The 18,532-nt window shown below is 42.3% G+C and overlaps 1 protein-coding gene across 1 annotated transcript in view; it reads right to left on the bottom strand.

The window, feature by feature from the left end:
• dennd4a (DENN/MADD domain containing 4A) overlaps positions 1-17,584 on the bottom strand; it is a 36,082-nt gene extending 18,498 nt beyond the window's left edge. Inside the window, exons 1-14 of the mRNA XM_079501613.1 lie at positions 17,443-17,584; positions 11,865-12,197; positions 10,912-11,158; positions 10,719-10,788; positions 10,444-10,613; positions 8,839-9,077; positions 7,151-7,217; positions 6,852-6,910; positions 6,515-6,659; positions 6,011-6,186; positions 5,542-5,642; positions 4,869-5,087; positions 3,604-3,749; positions 2,970-2,990 (exon numbers count right to left, since the gene is read on the bottom strand). Of these exons, the coding sequence (XP_079357739.1) occupies positions 2,970-2,990; positions 3,604-3,749; positions 4,869-5,087; positions 5,542-5,642; positions 6,011-6,186; positions 6,515-6,659; positions 6,852-6,910; positions 7,151-7,217; positions 8,839-9,077; positions 10,444-10,613; positions 10,719-10,788; positions 10,912-11,158; positions 11,865-12,175 (1,971 nt within the window). The 5' untranslated portion in view covers positions 12,176-12,197; positions 17,443-17,584. The remainder of the gene's footprint in view (positions 1-2,969; positions 2,991-3,603; positions 3,750-4,868; positions 5,088-5,541; positions 5,643-6,010; positions 6,187-6,514; positions 6,660-6,851; positions 6,911-7,150; positions 7,218-8,838; positions 9,078-10,443; positions 10,614-10,718; positions 10,789-10,911; positions 11,159-11,864; positions 12,198-17,442) is intronic.
• Between the last annotated feature and the right edge of the window lie 948 nt (positions 17,585-18,532).

Raw genomic sequence — 18,532 nt, 5'->3', positions numbered from 1 at the left:
ACTTCCTTCAGCTAACAACATCACTGTGAGCAGGTCATTATCATTAGCCTCGTGTGGAGGGACACCCACTGCACCGTGCCCACATTATACACAGGAGAAACAGCAACAAATAAGATCTTTCACTAAGGTGAGGTCATACCTCATCTGCACATCAGTAAAGACTGATGCAAGTCACATACCAGTGTGTCTGTTATGTGCATTCAAGGGAACATTAGCCTGGCTAATAAGCCAGACCAATATCACACTGTCGTCCGCCGGCAGGCGATTTTGTTTTGCCAACAGCTGATTCACGTCTGGCTTATTAGCCAGGCTAAGGGAACATAGCTCCTTTTTATAAGCCATTCCACTCAAACATTAGCTCTACAAAAATGCTCACAAGATTGCATGCTTGTTCGCATGTTACAGGATGTGTTCCACTCAGTCAAGTGGATGATTCACTTGACTAGTTCTCTCACTGACCTCCCTGTCCCTGATTCTATTCTCCTTTTGCGTTGTTCTTCCTTCCTAAGAGATATTTCTCAATCACCCTGTTACTATCTTCAAGTTCAACAATGAATGAATCAATACTTTCACTTCTCAATAACAAACGCAATAACCATTCATACAGGATCTCTGATGGATCATCGGATAAGGATATGCCTCAGTGTGACTTCCTGATTGCACAAGTTTGCTAGAAAAGACTCAAGGAAGGATTGTTTTGTTGTTTCTGTCGATGGACAACAGCAAGGCTTACAAGTTGTGAAAAGCTTTTTTTTCCCTCCAAAGGCATTACACAGCTGTGAACGAGACTGAATGCATACGATATTGATGGCAACAGTTTACAACATGCCAACAATTGCAACATTGAAAGTGTAGTTAACTTGGATTGCTGCCCTAGTCTTTCTCATCGACTCCTCTACAGATTAAATAAAGAAAAGGTTCTTGGAGAGGCAGACAAGGAGACAAACACAGGGGAAATATGTAATGGCAAGCACAAATAATTCATTTCACAGACTTTGAGCCACCTCAGCGTCTACAAGCGGACTGCATAGTGTCTCACTCTCAGCACAGTTGACTCTAATGGCCCTTGATTCAATAACGCACACCAAGATCGCTAACACACAGGGACGGCTAATGCTCAGCCTAGCCTACAAGACCTCTCAACTTCACTGTCTCTGTCCATGATTTATTCATCGCACGCACACACACACGCACGCACGCACGCACGCACGCACGCACACACGCAGTACAGCTGAGTCATATACTGTAGGATCAGAGCTTTTGGAGTTGGGAGCAGTGGTGTCATGGTGGTTTTTTTACTGGTACCACAGCGTTTTAATGACGTCCCGTGCACGCGTGCACGCACGTGCATGTGCGTGCATGTACGCATCGCGGCATACACAAAACAGCTGATATAGCCCAAGCCTATTGTTAAATAGTGTGTGAGAGTTTTAGACACAAACACAAAAGTAGATTTAAATAGTCAGACAAACATCTTTACTGCACACTAGCGAAACTAAAAAGTTTGCTTTGGACGAATGAATCTGTTCTTTGATGGAGGAGGCATTCTTCTTGTGTGCAGAACATCAAAGAATTACTGGTACCACGGCATGTTACTGCGTTCTACGAGCATGACACCATGGTTGGGGGAGTAGACAACTGATCTAGCATGACATAGTACAGTTTATACTTCTCATACATACATGTAACGAACCCAAAGGGGAGTTTATATGGCCACAATGTGTTGTCCCTAGAGACTCTTATTTTGAAGGCTTCCTGCCCAAATGTCAGTTGTCTCTGAAGCTTGTGGTAATTGTATTGTTTGTCAATCTTGTGCTGTCAACGAGGGATATTATTATTGCTATCTTTGTCTCCACCAGGCCGAAGGCATGGGGAGAGAGTATGTTTTGCACTCCGTCCGTGTGTGTGTGTGTGTGTCCGTCCGTGTGTGTGTCCGTCCGTGTGTGTGTCCTTCCGTCCGTCCGTTACCAGCTAATCTCCGGCACCGTTAACCCGGTCGATGCCAAACTTTGCACACACACTCCCTGGATGCCAACGATGAACCTCTGCCCCGCATTTTCCAGAACGGCCTGTTATAGCGCCACCAGGAGGCCGACTTTTGTAAAACACATTTTTTTATATTACTCCCCCAGATTCTGTCCAAAAATCTCACAAATCGTTACACAGTATCTCTATGGTCATGTGCTCAAGTCGGATCTGTCCGATATTTCATATTCCATCCTAATTGGCTATAATTGGCTTTCACAGTTTGCAAGATTGCCCCGTTTTGAACAAAAGCCTCACATCATGAACACAGCATGCAATTTACGTGAAATCTTTCACACATTTTCTTACTAGGCTGAGGAATATATCCCACCCTTTTCACATTGGCCTGTTATAGCGCCACCAACAGGTTGATTTTTGCAAAACACATTTTTGGAACAAAATGCCTCAAATCATCCAATTGCCATCAAAGGCAAACATGTTTATATTACTCCTAAACATTTTGCCAAACATCTCACACAGTCCTATCCTCCTGGTGGAGACCTGTGCCCAGAAGGGCACACTTTCCAAATTGACACTAATTAGCCCTGCGGACCCCCCATTTGAAAAGATATGCCAGGGACACCCAGTCTGTTATTCAAAATGTAATTGAAAAGTACAAAAGTATTGGCTTCAAAATGTACTGATTTTTGCAAAACACATTTTTGGAACAAAATGCCTCAAATCATCCAATTGCCATCAAAGGCAAACATGTTTATATTACTCCTAAACATTTTGCCAAACATCTCACAAAGTCCTATCCTCCTGGTGGAGACCTGTGCCCAGAAGGGCACTTTTTCTAGTTTTATAATGCATTTTGATATGGTGGTTTATGTATGCATTCTAATTGTATTGGTAATGAAGGTCTATGGAAAACATGCAACTTAAGATGTGGAGTTTGATATGAATGTTTGTTGCAAATATATAATACTGCTCTGGGTTCTTACCTTGTTTCCAGTGGTAAATAGCTGCCAGTCAAGGATCAGGATAGCAGAGAGGGGGAGAGAGAGGATACAGAATGGAAGGGAAAAGCATAACAGAGGAAAGGCAAAGAGATGTGAAGGAAAGGAGAGATATTTATGAAAGCACATTGTTGCTTAGTGTTATAGAGCAGGGGTTCTCAACCAGGGGGTCGCCAAATTATATTGGGGATGAAAAGGTTGAGAACCCCTGTTATAGAGAAGCACTTACATTTGTATTAGTTTTATTAGCATTATCATCTTGTTGGTGGTTGTAGCAGTAAGTTGTGGAACATGCCACATTGCCACACCAACATGTCGCTGCTTGTACCCGTATGAGTGGGTGACAAATAAAACCCTCTAGTTACATCTTGAACATCCAAATAATTTCAAGCATGCACATGTTGGTTCAGCCAATAGAGTGGAATTCAGCAACACGTTGCTGAATAACTCATTTTAAAACAGGATAAGATGTTCTAACTCCTTCCACTAAATGACTCAAGCTCATTTCAGAGGAAATGGGTTCCTAATTACTCAGAGACAACTAGCGGAAACCATGTGACTTCCCTGCAGACACAGAAAATGCATTACTGGTATTATATGAATTAGTGGCAAATCTCACCTTGTCAACACACTCATCAAAGAAGGCCAGGCTAGTATCCTTGTCACTGACAAAGGAGCACTCCTCTATGAAGCGAATGAACATCTGAGTCTTCATCATGAGCGAGTAGAACTTCTGATGGGAGCGGTCTCTGCTCTTCAGGAATCCTATGACAGAAACAGCAACCACAGTAATATCTGAGACTGCTGAGCTACAATTTGTCATTTTCTTTGTTGAGCTGGTACAGAGGGCTGGAGAAGGGGTCACGGCACAAAAAAACAACAATTTAGTTGAAGGATATTAATACAGCAGTAAGAAAGGAGTTCTCCGGTTTACTGCTTACATAAGAGAACACAGATGTGCACAGTGATTGTGCTATTAATCATGGTAATTTCTCTGACATCTCAGCCATACCTAATTTCCACAGAGGCTTTAAGCTAAATCAGCCTAGTCATTACTTACAGGGGTGTTTTAGGCCAGTGGTTCGCAAACCTTTTCATGTCAAGGACCTCCAAATTGACACTAATTAGCCCTGCGGACCCCCCATTTGAAAAGATATGCCAGGGATGCCCAGTCTGTTATTCAAAATGTAATTGAAAAGTACAAAAGTATTGGCATCAAAATGTACTTAAAGTACTAAAAGTAAAAGTAGCCTACTCATTATGCAGAATGTCCCATTTCAAGTTTTCAAATGTATATAAAAATCATTTGAAAATAGCAGTTTTCAAATCAATGTAGTGGAGTAAAGGTACATTATTTGCATCTGAGATGTAGTGGAGTAGAAGTAACAATATTGGAAAAAAATGAAATACTAGTGAGTGAAGTACAAATACCTCAAAATTGTACTTAAAGGGGCATTCCACTCATGTTCAACATTTTACTATGTCATTAATATACCTTAGAGCTGTTGTGTGGAAATAATAAAGTCCCCCCATTCTGTGTTTCCTAGAACTAGAGGTCTGAAAAAATCATTAACATGGTGAAACACATCTTGATGTCATCAAGATGTGTTTCACCATGTTAATGATTTTTTTTCACAATTACAGTTCTAGGAAACACAGAATGGGGGGACTTTCTTTTATTATTTCCACACAACAGCTCTAAGGTATATTAATGACATAGTAAAATGTTGAAAATGAATGGAATGCCCCTTTAAGTTAGTTACTTTCCGCCACTGTGTAATATATGTAATATGGCATTTTAATTAGCAAAGACAGGACCTACACGGCAAAATCCTGAGTGTTAACTCTCGGGCAGAAAATGTATATGAAATTGTACTGTATTACCTTGGAGATCAAAGAGGGAGCTGGCGTCCGTGGTCCTCTCCGAGGGGGCCTGAGTGATGGGCAACAGATAGGAGCGGTAGCCTCGCAGTATGGCTGCCATGAAGCGCAGGAACGCCTCCTGGATCTCCATCTCCAGAGTGTGGAGGCTTTTCCCACCGTGGAGCTCACTGTCAGTCACCCTCTGCTCCACATGCTCATCCTCACGGCTCAGCAGACCACCTGTGTGTGTGTGGGTGCACAGTGCACACAGCACAAGCACCATCCATTATATATGTGTGGGCTGCAGAGAGAACCCCACTGCCGCACATTAACATGAACATCTCTGTTACAGAAGCTCCATCTCGCAATTGATTGCAATGTTTTCAGTGGGATGCACTGGAAAAGGCTGGGAGAAGCTTAACGATACACACTGTCAGATTATATTATATAGTCCATGTTTCTTTGCCAGGATTCTCAGCAATAATACATTAGTTAACTGAATACATTGACCTCTTCATGGACTAAAGTGCCTTTAGAAAAACATGCCTGGTTGAAGAAAAACATGCAGGCTAACATTCAAAGGCTTTGTCAACATTTGAATAACTCTCGTGCAGTATTTGCCCTAAAAGACATGGGTAAAAAGGCCCTGATGCCCTAAAAGGCACAGGTGGATACAGAATTCGTTTGGACTCACCATCAATGAGCTGCTGGTAGAGCTTGCCCAGGGTATTAAGCAGATGCTTGCAGGCTCTCCTCGGTAAGATCTTCCATGTTAGGGCCCTCTTGTCATCTTTGCTGAAAAACGCACCATATGGTTTTCATTACGGGGGAGGACACGCCGTGCAACACGAGGAACAGTTGTGGGGAGGGAGACAGACTCGCTGACACCAGAACTGACAATTTAATCTCTCTGCAAAAAAAAAGAATCTAGTGCGTTTATGTGGGAGACCAGTTGAACCCCAATGCTCCTTCCTAAGCAATAAATACTATTTCACATTCCACTCCCCCTCTAGTTACATAAGACAAAGCGTGTGTTGATAGAAGATCACGATAACCTTGCAAAGGGCGGTTCCAGTCCCAAGAAAACCTAATGTATGGGAAGATAATGTTGCGATTAAAGGTGGCCATTTTTCATGAAGCAGGAGAGGTCAGGGGTTACTCACTGGGAGATGGTGTTTGTGTCCAGATCCACACAGCTGATATCCGCCGGGGGCACATACAGGTCGAAGTAGCGTGAATCAACGCCAACAATGAATGGGCACGGTGCACTGAGCACATCAGCCAGGGCCAGCGGGCACAAGGGGATGTAGGGGCATGGCCAGTGAAAGGGAAAGATCATCTGCAAGAGATGGATAGAGGCCCTTCAATGATGTTTAGAAGAACATCAGGATTACATAATAATCCATGTCAGTGAACTAATCTAATATAGCCATGATGAGTACCAGTGCTTTTGCAAAACATTGACCTGTTTTCATGGTAACCATGGAGCTAGGTACTGTAGTTAGACATTTGTATAACATTGAGCTTCCCCCCTTCTTCTTCTGTATATGGTACATGTTGCACACACTGATGAAAACCCATTTAATAGTACATATTGTGCTGGACATCACTATATGATAGCTTAAACAATGGACACTATTATTTCTGTAAAGAGGACAGATACATACAGACACTAGGGCCTCTGTGACGCTGGTCAGTACTGCTGGACGGAGCGAGTGGACCAGGATCTTGTGCTCTGTGACAGCCAGCACCAACAGTGTGGCTGCATTCTTAGGACCCAGGTTCAGCAGCAAGGTAGACAGACTTCCACCACTAACGCACACACACACACACACACACACACACACACACACACACACACACACACACACACACACACACACACACACACACACACACACACACACACACACACACACACAGAGAGAGAGAGAGATAAAATGAAGATTAATGGCTTAGCTTCAAATGTGAAACGGCAGAGAGCAAACTGGGTTATAGCTGTACCTTAGAGGCAGTGGAGATGACACAGGCTGGCTCAGCAATAAACTGTCATGTGGAGACAGCTGTGAAAGACATAGGAGAATAGTGAGAACACCATTCTGATAAACACAGCATCAGTAGGTGGGAGACTCATCTCTCTGACTACAGTGTAGCCCTCCCTTTCTTCTTTGTCCCTTTCTTTTCTACTATACACAAAAATTAATTTCACCCGCTTTTTTACTTTGTAAATCTGTGATGTGACAATAAAGCTGATTGTGATTCAGAAGTGGCTGTTTCATTTCAGATTTGCAGTGATGGCTCACCTGCACTAGGATGCGTGGTCTCTGAGAGGAAGGAAATGGGACCGTCTGCATGAAGTGAGAGATATGCCTGTGGATAAAAAGGATGCATTAAAAAGGAATGTAGGGCAATAGTCCAGTTTAGCCAGACTCTGGATACAGCCGACCGGGAGCAATGTCTATAAGAAACGGAACCCTATGACTTCCATCTTATTTGTAATCTCATCTAATTGTCTCCAACAGCCAAAGGCATGGGGAGAGTATGTTTTGCACTCCGTCCGTGTGTCCGCCCGTCCGTACATCCGTCTGCGTACAGCTAATCTCCGGCACCATTAATCTGGTCGATTCCAAACTTTGCACACACACTCCCTGGATGCCAACGATTAACCTCTGCCCCAAATTCTCCAGAACGGCCTGTTATAGCGCCACCATGAGGCAGCTTTTAACATTTTCTACCTATAATTGTACCGATCAGCTTGAAATGTTGCATGCACAGTCCCTAGAGGTCAAGCACACCTTTTATAGCGCCACCAGGAGGCCGACTTTTGTAAATCACATGGTTTAATATTACTCCTCCAGATTCTGTCCAAAAATCCCGCAAATCGTTACACAGTATCTCTATAGTCATGTGCTCAAGACAGATCTGTCTGATATTTCATATTCCATCCTAATTGGCTAACATTGGTTTTCCAAGTTTGTAGGATTGGCCCGTTTTGAACAAAAAGCCTCAAATCATGAACGCAGTGTGCAATTTACGTGAAATCTTTCAAGCACTTTCCTACTAGGCTAAGGAATATATCCCACCCTTTTCACATTGGCCTGTTATAGCGCCACCAACAGGTGTTTTTTTGCAAAACACATTTTTGGAACAAAATGCCTCAAATCATCCAATTGCCATCAAAGGCGTAAGAAGAAATGGCACCCTTTTCACATTGGCCTATTATAGCGCCACCAGGAGGCCACAACCTGACCTGACCTGGTGGAGACCTGTGCCCCGAGGGGCACTTTTTCTTGTTTAGGTTTTGTTGCCATTACTGGCAAACTGGGAAGATGATTTTATGTATTCTTATTTTAGTTAAATTAATCAAATGTTATGTTTTGATAAGTTAAACAGCTGAATTTATGCTTGTTTATGGTTGTTCTAAAACGCGACAGACAAGACAGAGCGTGATTGGATCTCTAATAGAATACATTTATGGAGGCAATAGTGCAGGAAAAGGGGACTAATCAAAACTTTGCTTGCATATTTACAAAACAAATCGCAGACCAATCAGACCAAATGAAGTTACAACCAAATGAAAGCATTCCAGAGCCCTGTCTGTCTGTGTTTAGTCTGTTATAAAATGTTGTCAACGTTCTGTCCAGTTATTGATGGGGCATTACTTGATTTGAACTTACCCAGTAAAATATGAAATGCCTACACGTATATGTTTCCATGTAGAATTTGTCGGGAAAGCGAAACGAGTAATTGGGATACATTTCTGCACATTTCTGGCACAATGCATGGGAGTGATTGTCATGCATCAGTGTTTCAACAATGGGGAGTCAGTGACAGATGGACAATGACCATTCCACAAAATAAAAGCTGAACTGTGAAGATTCATTGAAAGCTGTCAACAAGATTAAGAGGGAACTTGCTCTGACGCCCTGCATGCATGGCCTGCAGACTTCCATTAAGAGAGCACAAAATGAAATCCATAAAATGTGCTCACTTTTCAATAGGCAGTGCGTGCGGCCCGGAGATGGAGTATCTATAGAGGAACGTGAGGAAACTCCTGAAGGACTGGAAGAAGGGCCAGTGGGACAGCAGGCAGATGCTCTTGTTGCTGTGGATGCTTCTGCTTCCGTCCGGCTGGAAATCAGAGCTTTGCAGGCCCAGCTGGGCTCGCTGTCGATCGGTCAGGCTCTCCTCTGGGTGGGGCTCATAAAACTGGATGGCTGCACCGTACACCTGCGCAAGAACAGATTCTGATTATAATATATAAGCATACTGTAACTATAAACGCAAATGAAAGCCATACTTACACTTCCCATTACATACCCACAAATGAAGAAATTATGCAAGCTCTCTGCTGCAGTCATTACAAAATCCTATTAGCATTACATGACTTTGTGGTCAAAGCTCTTCACTTTATTCCTAGTACAGTACAGTGTGATGGCAAATACAGAGCGGAATATTCATTAACCCATTTTGGGCGGGAACCCCTTTAGGTGTTAGCATTATGTTATGCTTTAGCTATTGAAAAATAGCAGATCTACAAGCTCATAGCGCGCCACCGAGTGGCGCGCTACGAGCTTGTAGGTCTGCTATTTTTGAAAAATCGAAGAACGACTGACATAGAAACATAGCTTTTTCAGAAAACTGTCAGGATGTAGAAGACATTTTTAGAATCTGATCTCAGGTCAAAATGGGTTAAAATAAAGCACCTAAGATGATGCATTGAAAATATCCCTATATTGAAAGAACCCTTTTACTGTAAGAGCACAAATAAATAAACAAAATACAGCAGGCAAGACAGTGCCAGGAGAATAGCCCGCAGAACAACGGCCATTAGGAGGACACAGAGTGAAAGAAGGCGTTCCACATTTAAACATCTGTGTGCCGGAGTAAGTGCAGGTGGATGAGCAATGCATTATTAGAAAGATCAGCAGAGAATTTTCTTCTGTATCGCATTGCAATGCTTTCCCATGCTGACAGCCATTTAGTATTCCATACATAGACCTGCAAAATGTTCTAATCAAGTCAGCATGTGCGCAGCTATTCTTTTCTTGGAAATAGTAGGGGATATAGATTTGGCAAGCTAATCCATAAGGGAGGGAGGGAGAGAGAGAGAGAGAGAGAGAGAGAGAGAGAGAGAGAGAGAGAGAGAGAGAGATGTAGAAAGAAAGAAGCTGTGCCTGTGTGACTGCATATCCGACACAAAAAACAGGAGAGAAACCAACTGAAATGGAGACCATTTTAAAAATCCAGTGAATGCAAGAAAAGGGGAACAACTCCTCTACAGCAACAGTCATTATACAAACATAATGTATTTTGACACTTTTTCTGCTGAAAGGTTATGAAAATGCAGAACTTTTGTTGAGCGATACAGTACATCACACCACACATATTGTCACCAAAGCATACATTATTAGGTCTTAACAACGTCAGACTTTATACATCATTGCACACTGAATTTAATGAATTGCGATGTACAAGCTTAGGTAGGTCTTCAATTCTGCTCATTTGCATTTGTTTTAATATACTATACATATTTATTGCTTAAAATGCTCTGCAAACTTTGCACCTTAAAGTGGTTATAAGTAGGTCATTGTACCTTCTCTGCAGAGGCTCCTGTCAATACAAATGTGGAGAAGACTGGCAAGGAGTGTTTGGTGTGGGCTGGCCAGCACTCAATGGTTGCCCCCATGGGCAGGCAGAACATAGGCACAGACTCAGGCAGGGGGAAGGATTCATAGTCCTCTTCAGGATATCTGCACAGCAGACCTGGACAGAAACACAGACCAAATACCACTCACCCAAGTTACCACCCAAACATTTTAAATTCCGCCAAACACAAATGAGAAATTACTTAATCACACATTAGTTTACCTGCTTTGTATGCAGTTGTGTTAGTTTTAGCCAGTGACTTCTTGTAACATAAGTAGATTGAGGAACCCCACTGGAATGTAGGAAAAGGTAGACCATCAGCAAAACCGAAAAAACATCAAAGGAAACATTCTGCTATATTATGCAATACATACATACAGACAGACAATACGACAGTCTGAGCTCTCTGTCTCACCATGCTGCTGTTCAGGTTCTTGTCCACCTTGCAGAAGGTGTGCGGGGGTGTCTCCCCTTTACCGGGGACAATGATGCAGACATCTGTCACAGCCAGTGAGGTGTGTGGCTGGCACTGAGGGGCACGCCGGTACGTGATGTAGATGCGCTGGGACGAAGAGCTGCTGATGTTGGCAGGGCGACCTGAGGGTGTGGTCTGGACAATGTGACAGCCTGGCTTCAGTTTTTCCTTCCACTCGTACAGGACCCTGTGATTCAAGGATTAAGGCAAGTGATACAAGGCAGCATTGACAAGGAATGGACCACACCATTTGTGTCATTCCATAAGCACATTGAATTTATGAAATAGAAAAGGACCTACTGCAGGTATCAATAATGACATGCCAAAATGGCTGGTTGGGTAGACAACGTTACTAGCCACAGTCAATATTTACTTCCATTTGTTTGGCTGCTAGTGTTATTGTCTCCGCCAGGCCGAAGGCATGTGGAGAGAGTATGTTTTGCACTTTGCACTGTGTCCGTGTGTCCGTCCGTCTGTGGACAGCTATAATCTCCGGCACCGTTGGCTTGATTGCAGCCATACTCTGCACACACTCCCTGAATGCCACAGCTGAACCTCTGCCCAAAGGTTTTCACATTGGCCTCTTATAGCGCCACCAGGAGGCCACTTTGTGCAAAACAATTTTTTGTATAGTACACCTACAGATTTTGTCCAAACATCACGCAGGTCAATATAATCAAAATATTCAAAATAACAATAACCACACAGTGATTATAAGGCTCTGCATCATGTTTCCGGCACTAACGAATAATATATATATCCATTGCAGAGATGGGGTCAAACGAGTGCATGCATATGAGAGTAGATTATAGCAACCTAAGAAAGGGGAGGGATTAGCATCACTGCCACGGCTGGGCAAGCGATGGGTCAGTGAGAGGGGGATTACTACTCACCCGAGGTCTGTCAGTGGAGGCTTATCTCTGCCTCGCTTAAAGCACAGGAAGATCTGGGGCCCTCGGAGGCTGGCTCCATTGAGCTCTGCAGAGAGGCCAGTGGGTGTGGCGTCCAAGCAGGTGAAGCCCTGCGGGACCTCCTCGCCCAGGGAGCGGATGACCACGGCCACATCGGTGATGGGGGCTTTAGGTTTAGAGGACCTGGGACAAGCATCCTCAAAGTGCAGCTCGTCCTCCAGCGGCTTGGACGAGTCCGTCAGCCCGGCGACCACAAAGTAGTCGGCTACACGAGGCCCTTTGTCCTCCATCATGTTCCATTCCCACAAATGTGGGCTGGAAGAAGGCAGAGGGTGGAGGAGGGAGAGAGAGTGGGGGAATGTTCCTCAGTTATGTGCAATGTCATCAAATTGTGAGATACATCAAATGACACTTCCTGGCTATAACATTAAATCATGAGAAAAGACGCTAGGAATGACATGCGGCTCATAAAACACACATAACCTAGAGTACATTAGACACTCCTACACACAAAAAAAACATAAAGAGCAGCATATAAATGAGAGCATCTGGAAGCAGTTACTATGCATTCCTGTTAGTAAAACACAGCAAGAAATATGGAAGTGCTTTAGACTTTGACCTTGCTATATGCCACAATGTATTATGTAAAATAAAACACATGCCTTTGTACAGGAAGGAAACACAATTCAGAAGGAATTTAGAACAACAATTGAACCCACAAATGAGCAGACTCAGTCTGAATCGTGTTGTAGACTAGAGACACATTCACACAGCTTCCCAAGAGGTAATATTGCCAAACCATATTTTTGGTACTCAAAACAACGTCCTCCTGAAACACAGAGACAAGAGGGACTGGCAGCGAGTCAGCTTGTTACAGCTTTATCACAATGCATGGCACATGGGAGGACTTATCTCATCACAGGGCCAACTCATTGTGCCTCAGTTAAAAAGCCTGCGTTATCTCCTTCAGCAGTTCCTCCACACTCACCACCACAGTTATATGAGGATATTATATGACCACTGGGATAGCAATGGAGAGTTAGCATAAAGCCATTCTCCTTCTCCTCTCCTCCTCCCCACTGGATGTGTCACCGCTATGAACAGAACATGGTAACTGTATCTTACTGTATCTTACTGCCTGTATCTTATTTCTCTTGTCTTTATTCTGACGAGATGCGTGATACACTTATGACGCACTGATTGACTGTATATAGACACCTGATTTGTTTTTTACCCTCGTTTACCGTTGCTCTGTAGTATTAGTACCAGTAAGAAGACGCCTGAGGGCGAGAAGCGATGGAGCGTGTCTTGAGTGAGGTTTGATGAGGTCAGATCAACATATGGAATGTCATATATGGAGATCTAAGGGTGGCAGCGGGGGCAGTGTCTTGAGTGTACAGGGTTTGATGAGGGCCCAGGGCGGGGCCTGTTGAGAACTCTAGTTTTCGCCGGCTGCCGGGCGCGGCTGCACAAATAACTTTGGGGCAGGCCCGTCTAGAGTTTAAATGGAGAGGTATCAGTCAAAAGGGAAACATCGAAGAGGAAGGATGGATGGGGAAGGATAAACATATGGAATGTCAGAACAGATTCTGACATATATCCATATACTAATATTGATGACATCAGGGATATGGACTTAATTGCGACAGCAGGTCGCATTTACTATTTCTATACTGTATAGGCCTACTTTTTCTTTTTCTTATACTTCAAGATGGAGTTCCGTGATTTTTTTTCACCCTAAAACATGATCATCAGGTATTATTATTATATAAGGAGGAAGATTTCGTTCAAAAAAAGTGTACAGTATTTGTTAAAATTATGTTTTTGTGTGGACTCGCCCACCAGTTCAGTAAGTATGCCTGGTTTGCCTGGTGAGTGGTGATGGGTGGTGATCCACCTGAACTGAAGCCTCACTCACTCACAGCTGTTGTTGCATGATAAAGGGGGAGGGGTTAGGGGATGATATTGTGATGTCACTATATCACTGTTTTTTTCATTGGCACGTTTTACTGTCAGCCTCCAGGAAGAAACCCTAAATACAAAGGGAAGACATAATTGCACATTACAACCACACCAAGGGGTCTAATGAAGTACTCCCATTTTCTCATAACTAAGAAAATGGGAGGGGGTTTGTCCATGATTAGGAGATGTGCTGAGTTTTTAACTCCAACATCTGCTGTCCAGGTCATCCAGGCACTAGTGATATCCCACCTTGACTATTGTCCAGTTGTGTGGTCCAATGCAGCTAAAAAGGACCTGTGTAAATTACAAATAGCCCAGAATAAGGCAGCTCGCCTTGCCCTGAACTGCAATACTAGATCTAGTACACTGTTAAATCATCAGAAGCTGTCATGGCTGTTGGTGGAGCAGAGATTAGCTGCTAGTCTGGCTGGATTTTTTAGGAACATTTGTTCAAATAAAAAAACAAAATGCTTATATAAAAATATTCATTATACCAGTGATAGACACAGACATAATACCAGACATGTTGCAATGGGTCGATTCACAGTGCCTAAGCCAAGAACTGATGCAATGAAGAATACAGTCATGTACAGGGCAATGACTTTCTGGAACTCTCTACCAGTATGCATCACAGAAATTAAGGGTAAAAGGCACTTTAAGAAAAGACTGAAGGATTTTCTTATATATATGGCGAAATTGTAATTCTGTTTATGTCAATATACCAGTTAATGTAATCTAGAGTGAATGCACTAACCGTAGTTATGCTTTAATGTATTTCTTTTTTTGTTTTTTTGTTTTCTTTCTTTTCTTTTGTGATATCTGTAATGTTGTAATGTTTTTTTGTACGTATATTATTCTGTGAGGACCCCAGGAAGAATAGCTGTTGCCAGGTGCAACATGGGGATCCTAAATAAACTAAACTAAACTAAACTAAACTGTCACCTCATAAACACATGAAAAACTGGAAACAATACAAAAATCACGGCACTCTTTAAATGTAAGCTGTAACCTTAACTGCTGTTACTGCTGGGCGACTGATTGTCCCCATGGGATAATAAAGGTACGTATCTATCACTCCTATAGGGGTGTGTGGCTTTGGCTAATAGCTCCATATGGCATTCCCCCATGCATGTGGTCGAGCAAATGGACCAAAAAACTAGGTTAGGTACTGCTCAGAGAAGGAAATGTATCCCTTAATTAGTTCATTGAGAAACTGGTAACACTAAGATGCTCTCTGCCGATTTTACATAGTCATGAGTGGCATGAGAATTATGCAACCATCTGTAATTGATGAGTTGGACATCGCACGGCACTTTGTTTGAGCTGTACTCGATTGTATTGCCCAAGCATCACACGTCATTTCAGAGAAGGACCGAGCAATCTGAATTGCAATTTGCAACACGTCAACATGTTTCAGCACTTCATTAAATCCTGTAGTGTACGCCCTATGAAAATTAAACCAAAAAAAGTTGTAATTAATATAATCATTATCATTACCTTACCATCATCAGTTCAAAGACACTGTCAGCCTACTTTTCAAATCATAAACCAATTCTACAGAGGCCTGCAAAAATATAGACAGTGAACTTTACAGCCCATAACTGGTAGTGGAAAGTTTGTGTCTGACCATAACCATTCCCCCATTATCCTGTTTAAGATGTTAATAGAAGTTATCTCTAATCCTGACAATGTAGCGATATAACAATATAAACCAATATAAACCAGTGGCAGATAACAATACATTCAAACAAGTAGGCATTGTAGTGCTGCCAACAAATATTCCATATTCGAATGTAAAAAATAATCGAATGTATTAAATTAAGATTCGAATTAAAAAAATAACCAATAAATTGCTGTGTGAGTTCTGGCGAGACTCTGTGCCACGTAAACTAAACCATTATACAAAAATTAGGCTATTAAGATAATTATGAATCATTCATTTGATCTCGCAAGACTCAAGAGAGCACATTTCTCAGCACCAACCGCGGCCCATACAGGACCGGACCATATAGATAAAGAAAGTGAAAGTTTTACAGCATATTAGGCTGCAATATTCATATCATATTCATATTAAAAGTGTTATGTTTGTGTTATATTTGTTTGTAAAGCACCAATTGGTCAGCAGCCAAATAATCAAAGAAAGCATGTCTAAAATGACTCACTTCAGTAGATACAGTAGGCGAATCACTTCAAAACTATACCCACACATTCGCCTGAACATACAGAAATGCTACTGAACAGTACACGTGACATGGGCCTATACAGCGGCCAATGGGGTGACAGTTGGGACAAGGAATATCAGATTTAGGATTAAATATAGACTAATCTCTGATTCCATGCAGCTATAGTGACATGACTGACATCCAACACCTCCACTCACCCCTTCAATGGTAATCAGAAACGTAAAATTATAGCTAATTCTCACCATAACATGCATGGCACCAGAAGATGCACCTTTCACTCATTTATGCTTAAATTGGTGACAACCTGTTCAGCATTAATATAATAATTAGGCTATTATAGTCATTTCTGTCTGTGGTTCTGCTCTGAATGCAAGTAGGAACTCTAAACAAATTGCATCTTGTGAAAAACGAACTTTAAAACAACAACAACAACAACAACAACAATCATCAGGTACATTTTAATAGCACCTGTCATCTCCGCCATTTACAATATTGCAAACAATTACAAATCACTTGTGAATTGTGATCCTTATACAAACCCAACAGTTTCTCAGTTAAGAGGCTGAAACAGTGCATGAGGCTACCATTGTCCAGGCCAGGACAACAGCACTGGGGGGCAGGGAAGATGGACAACTAAACACCAAAACATTTCACTCGACATCTCTTATCCATGCAGGGCACCACTACACTGCCCTCATGTTCAGCCAATGACAGTCATAACGTGTTCCTAGTTGATGGGGTAGAGCCACACCACACCGATCACATGGACACAATAAGACTGCTGAGAATATAGAAATGAAATATAATTGCATGCATTCATAATCATAACGTAACACCAATGCATGTTTTTCTTACATTTTTAATTTGTTCAGAATTGCCCCTTAATTGCAGTCAGTTAAATTATTGTCCGTTATTAGCCTACTAGCCTACAATACCCATTTTCGTATAGTATTATCGCGGTAGCCTAGGCTACTATACGCTTACATGTGATCTGACAGAAGCCATCTTCTTGGGCATTTAAAGGGGATGCTAGAAATAACCTTACATAGGAAATACATGATAGCCGATGCTCACAGCTCACTGTAAACATGGTTCGTGCACTAAGGTGCACTATAGGCTACAAAGAAGCATTTGAAATTACAGTAGCCTATAGTTATATCGACTATAATAAAACACATACCGATGCGAGATATGTAATTTAACCAATTATCTGTCTTGTTGTCATCCACCATAGTAAAATAATTAAAATGGTTGGCTGGTCAAAGACATATAGGCTACCGATGAAATGACGGATGAAAAATAAATACCATAAATGAAGCCTAAAACATAAAAGACAATAAAATGTCCGGCAACAACAACCTGATTTTGTAAAAAATAATAATTCTAATTTAAATGTGTAAATGTGTGCTACTCACATCCCAGAGCTCACGACGAATTATCAGATATGTGTAGAAATCTGGGAAAGAAAAGCTACAACGGGAAGATTTCAGGTTGAAAGAAGTTATTCTACTCGAATGTGCTTTCTCTCTATTGTTATGCTGCTTGGAGAAAAGACAATCTCAGTCGAAGAGACGAGAGGGGCATCAGAATAACAGACCTACACTTGGCCCGAGAAGCGCTTTATCGGGACCTGCGCTGTTCACGTGACTGCTTACAACCCCCACCGACGTCATGGTGACATTCTCACACAGCCACGCTGCCCTGACAGACAGTAGCCAATATTAAAATTGATCATATGATTTCAGTTGTATTTATTTATGTTTACCAAGGAATATAGCCTATAGGGCAGCTCAACACACTTTCAATAGCATTTAATATTTTATTATTTTTGCTCTAGCCTATAGACTAATATTGAAGCTGCAGTGTACTTACTAGACCATCACTTCGAATTCTTAATTTATTTTTTACCACTGCATACTTGCGCACAAAAGATGGGGAAATAAATCTTTCTGTTCAGTGACATGAGTGAAGACTGGATAGCACATCAGTGAGCTGGATGCAATCCTACCTGGAGGGGAGAGAACAGATGGTGGAAGTGAACGGAACACTGTCCCCCCCCCTCCCAGTGAGCTGTGGCGTTCCACAAGGAAGCATACTAGGACCTCTACTGTTCCTAATATATGTAAACGACATGACTTCAGCCTGTGACTGCAACTTGTTCCTGTTCGCAGATGACTCAGCACTGCTGGTCTCGGACAGGGACAAACTGCAGGTTGAAAATGCCCTCAGCTCTGAACTCGGTAGAATCTGCACCTGGCTCGCTGATAACAAACTATCTTTACACCTGGGAAAAACTGAATCCATTCTCTTTGGCTCTATTAGTAATCTCAGCAAGGCAAATGGCTTCTTGGTTAGAGTGGGTGACAATGTTATCACACGTAAAGATGAAATTACCTACCTAGGTTCCATCCTGGAGGCTAATCTTTCCGGTGATAAAATGGCCACCAACGTAATCAAAAAAGTCAACCATAGAACAAGATTCCTCTACAGGATCTCCTCACTGGT

Source organism: Electrona antarctica (assembly GCF_951216825.1).
Source record: "Electrona antarctica genome assembly, chromosome: 5".
Classification (NCBI taxonomy): domain Eukaryota; kingdom Metazoa; phylum Chordata; class Actinopteri; order Myctophiformes; family Myctophidae; genus Electrona; species Electrona antarctica.
This window is presented reverse-complemented; position numbering and strand designations above follow the sequence as displayed.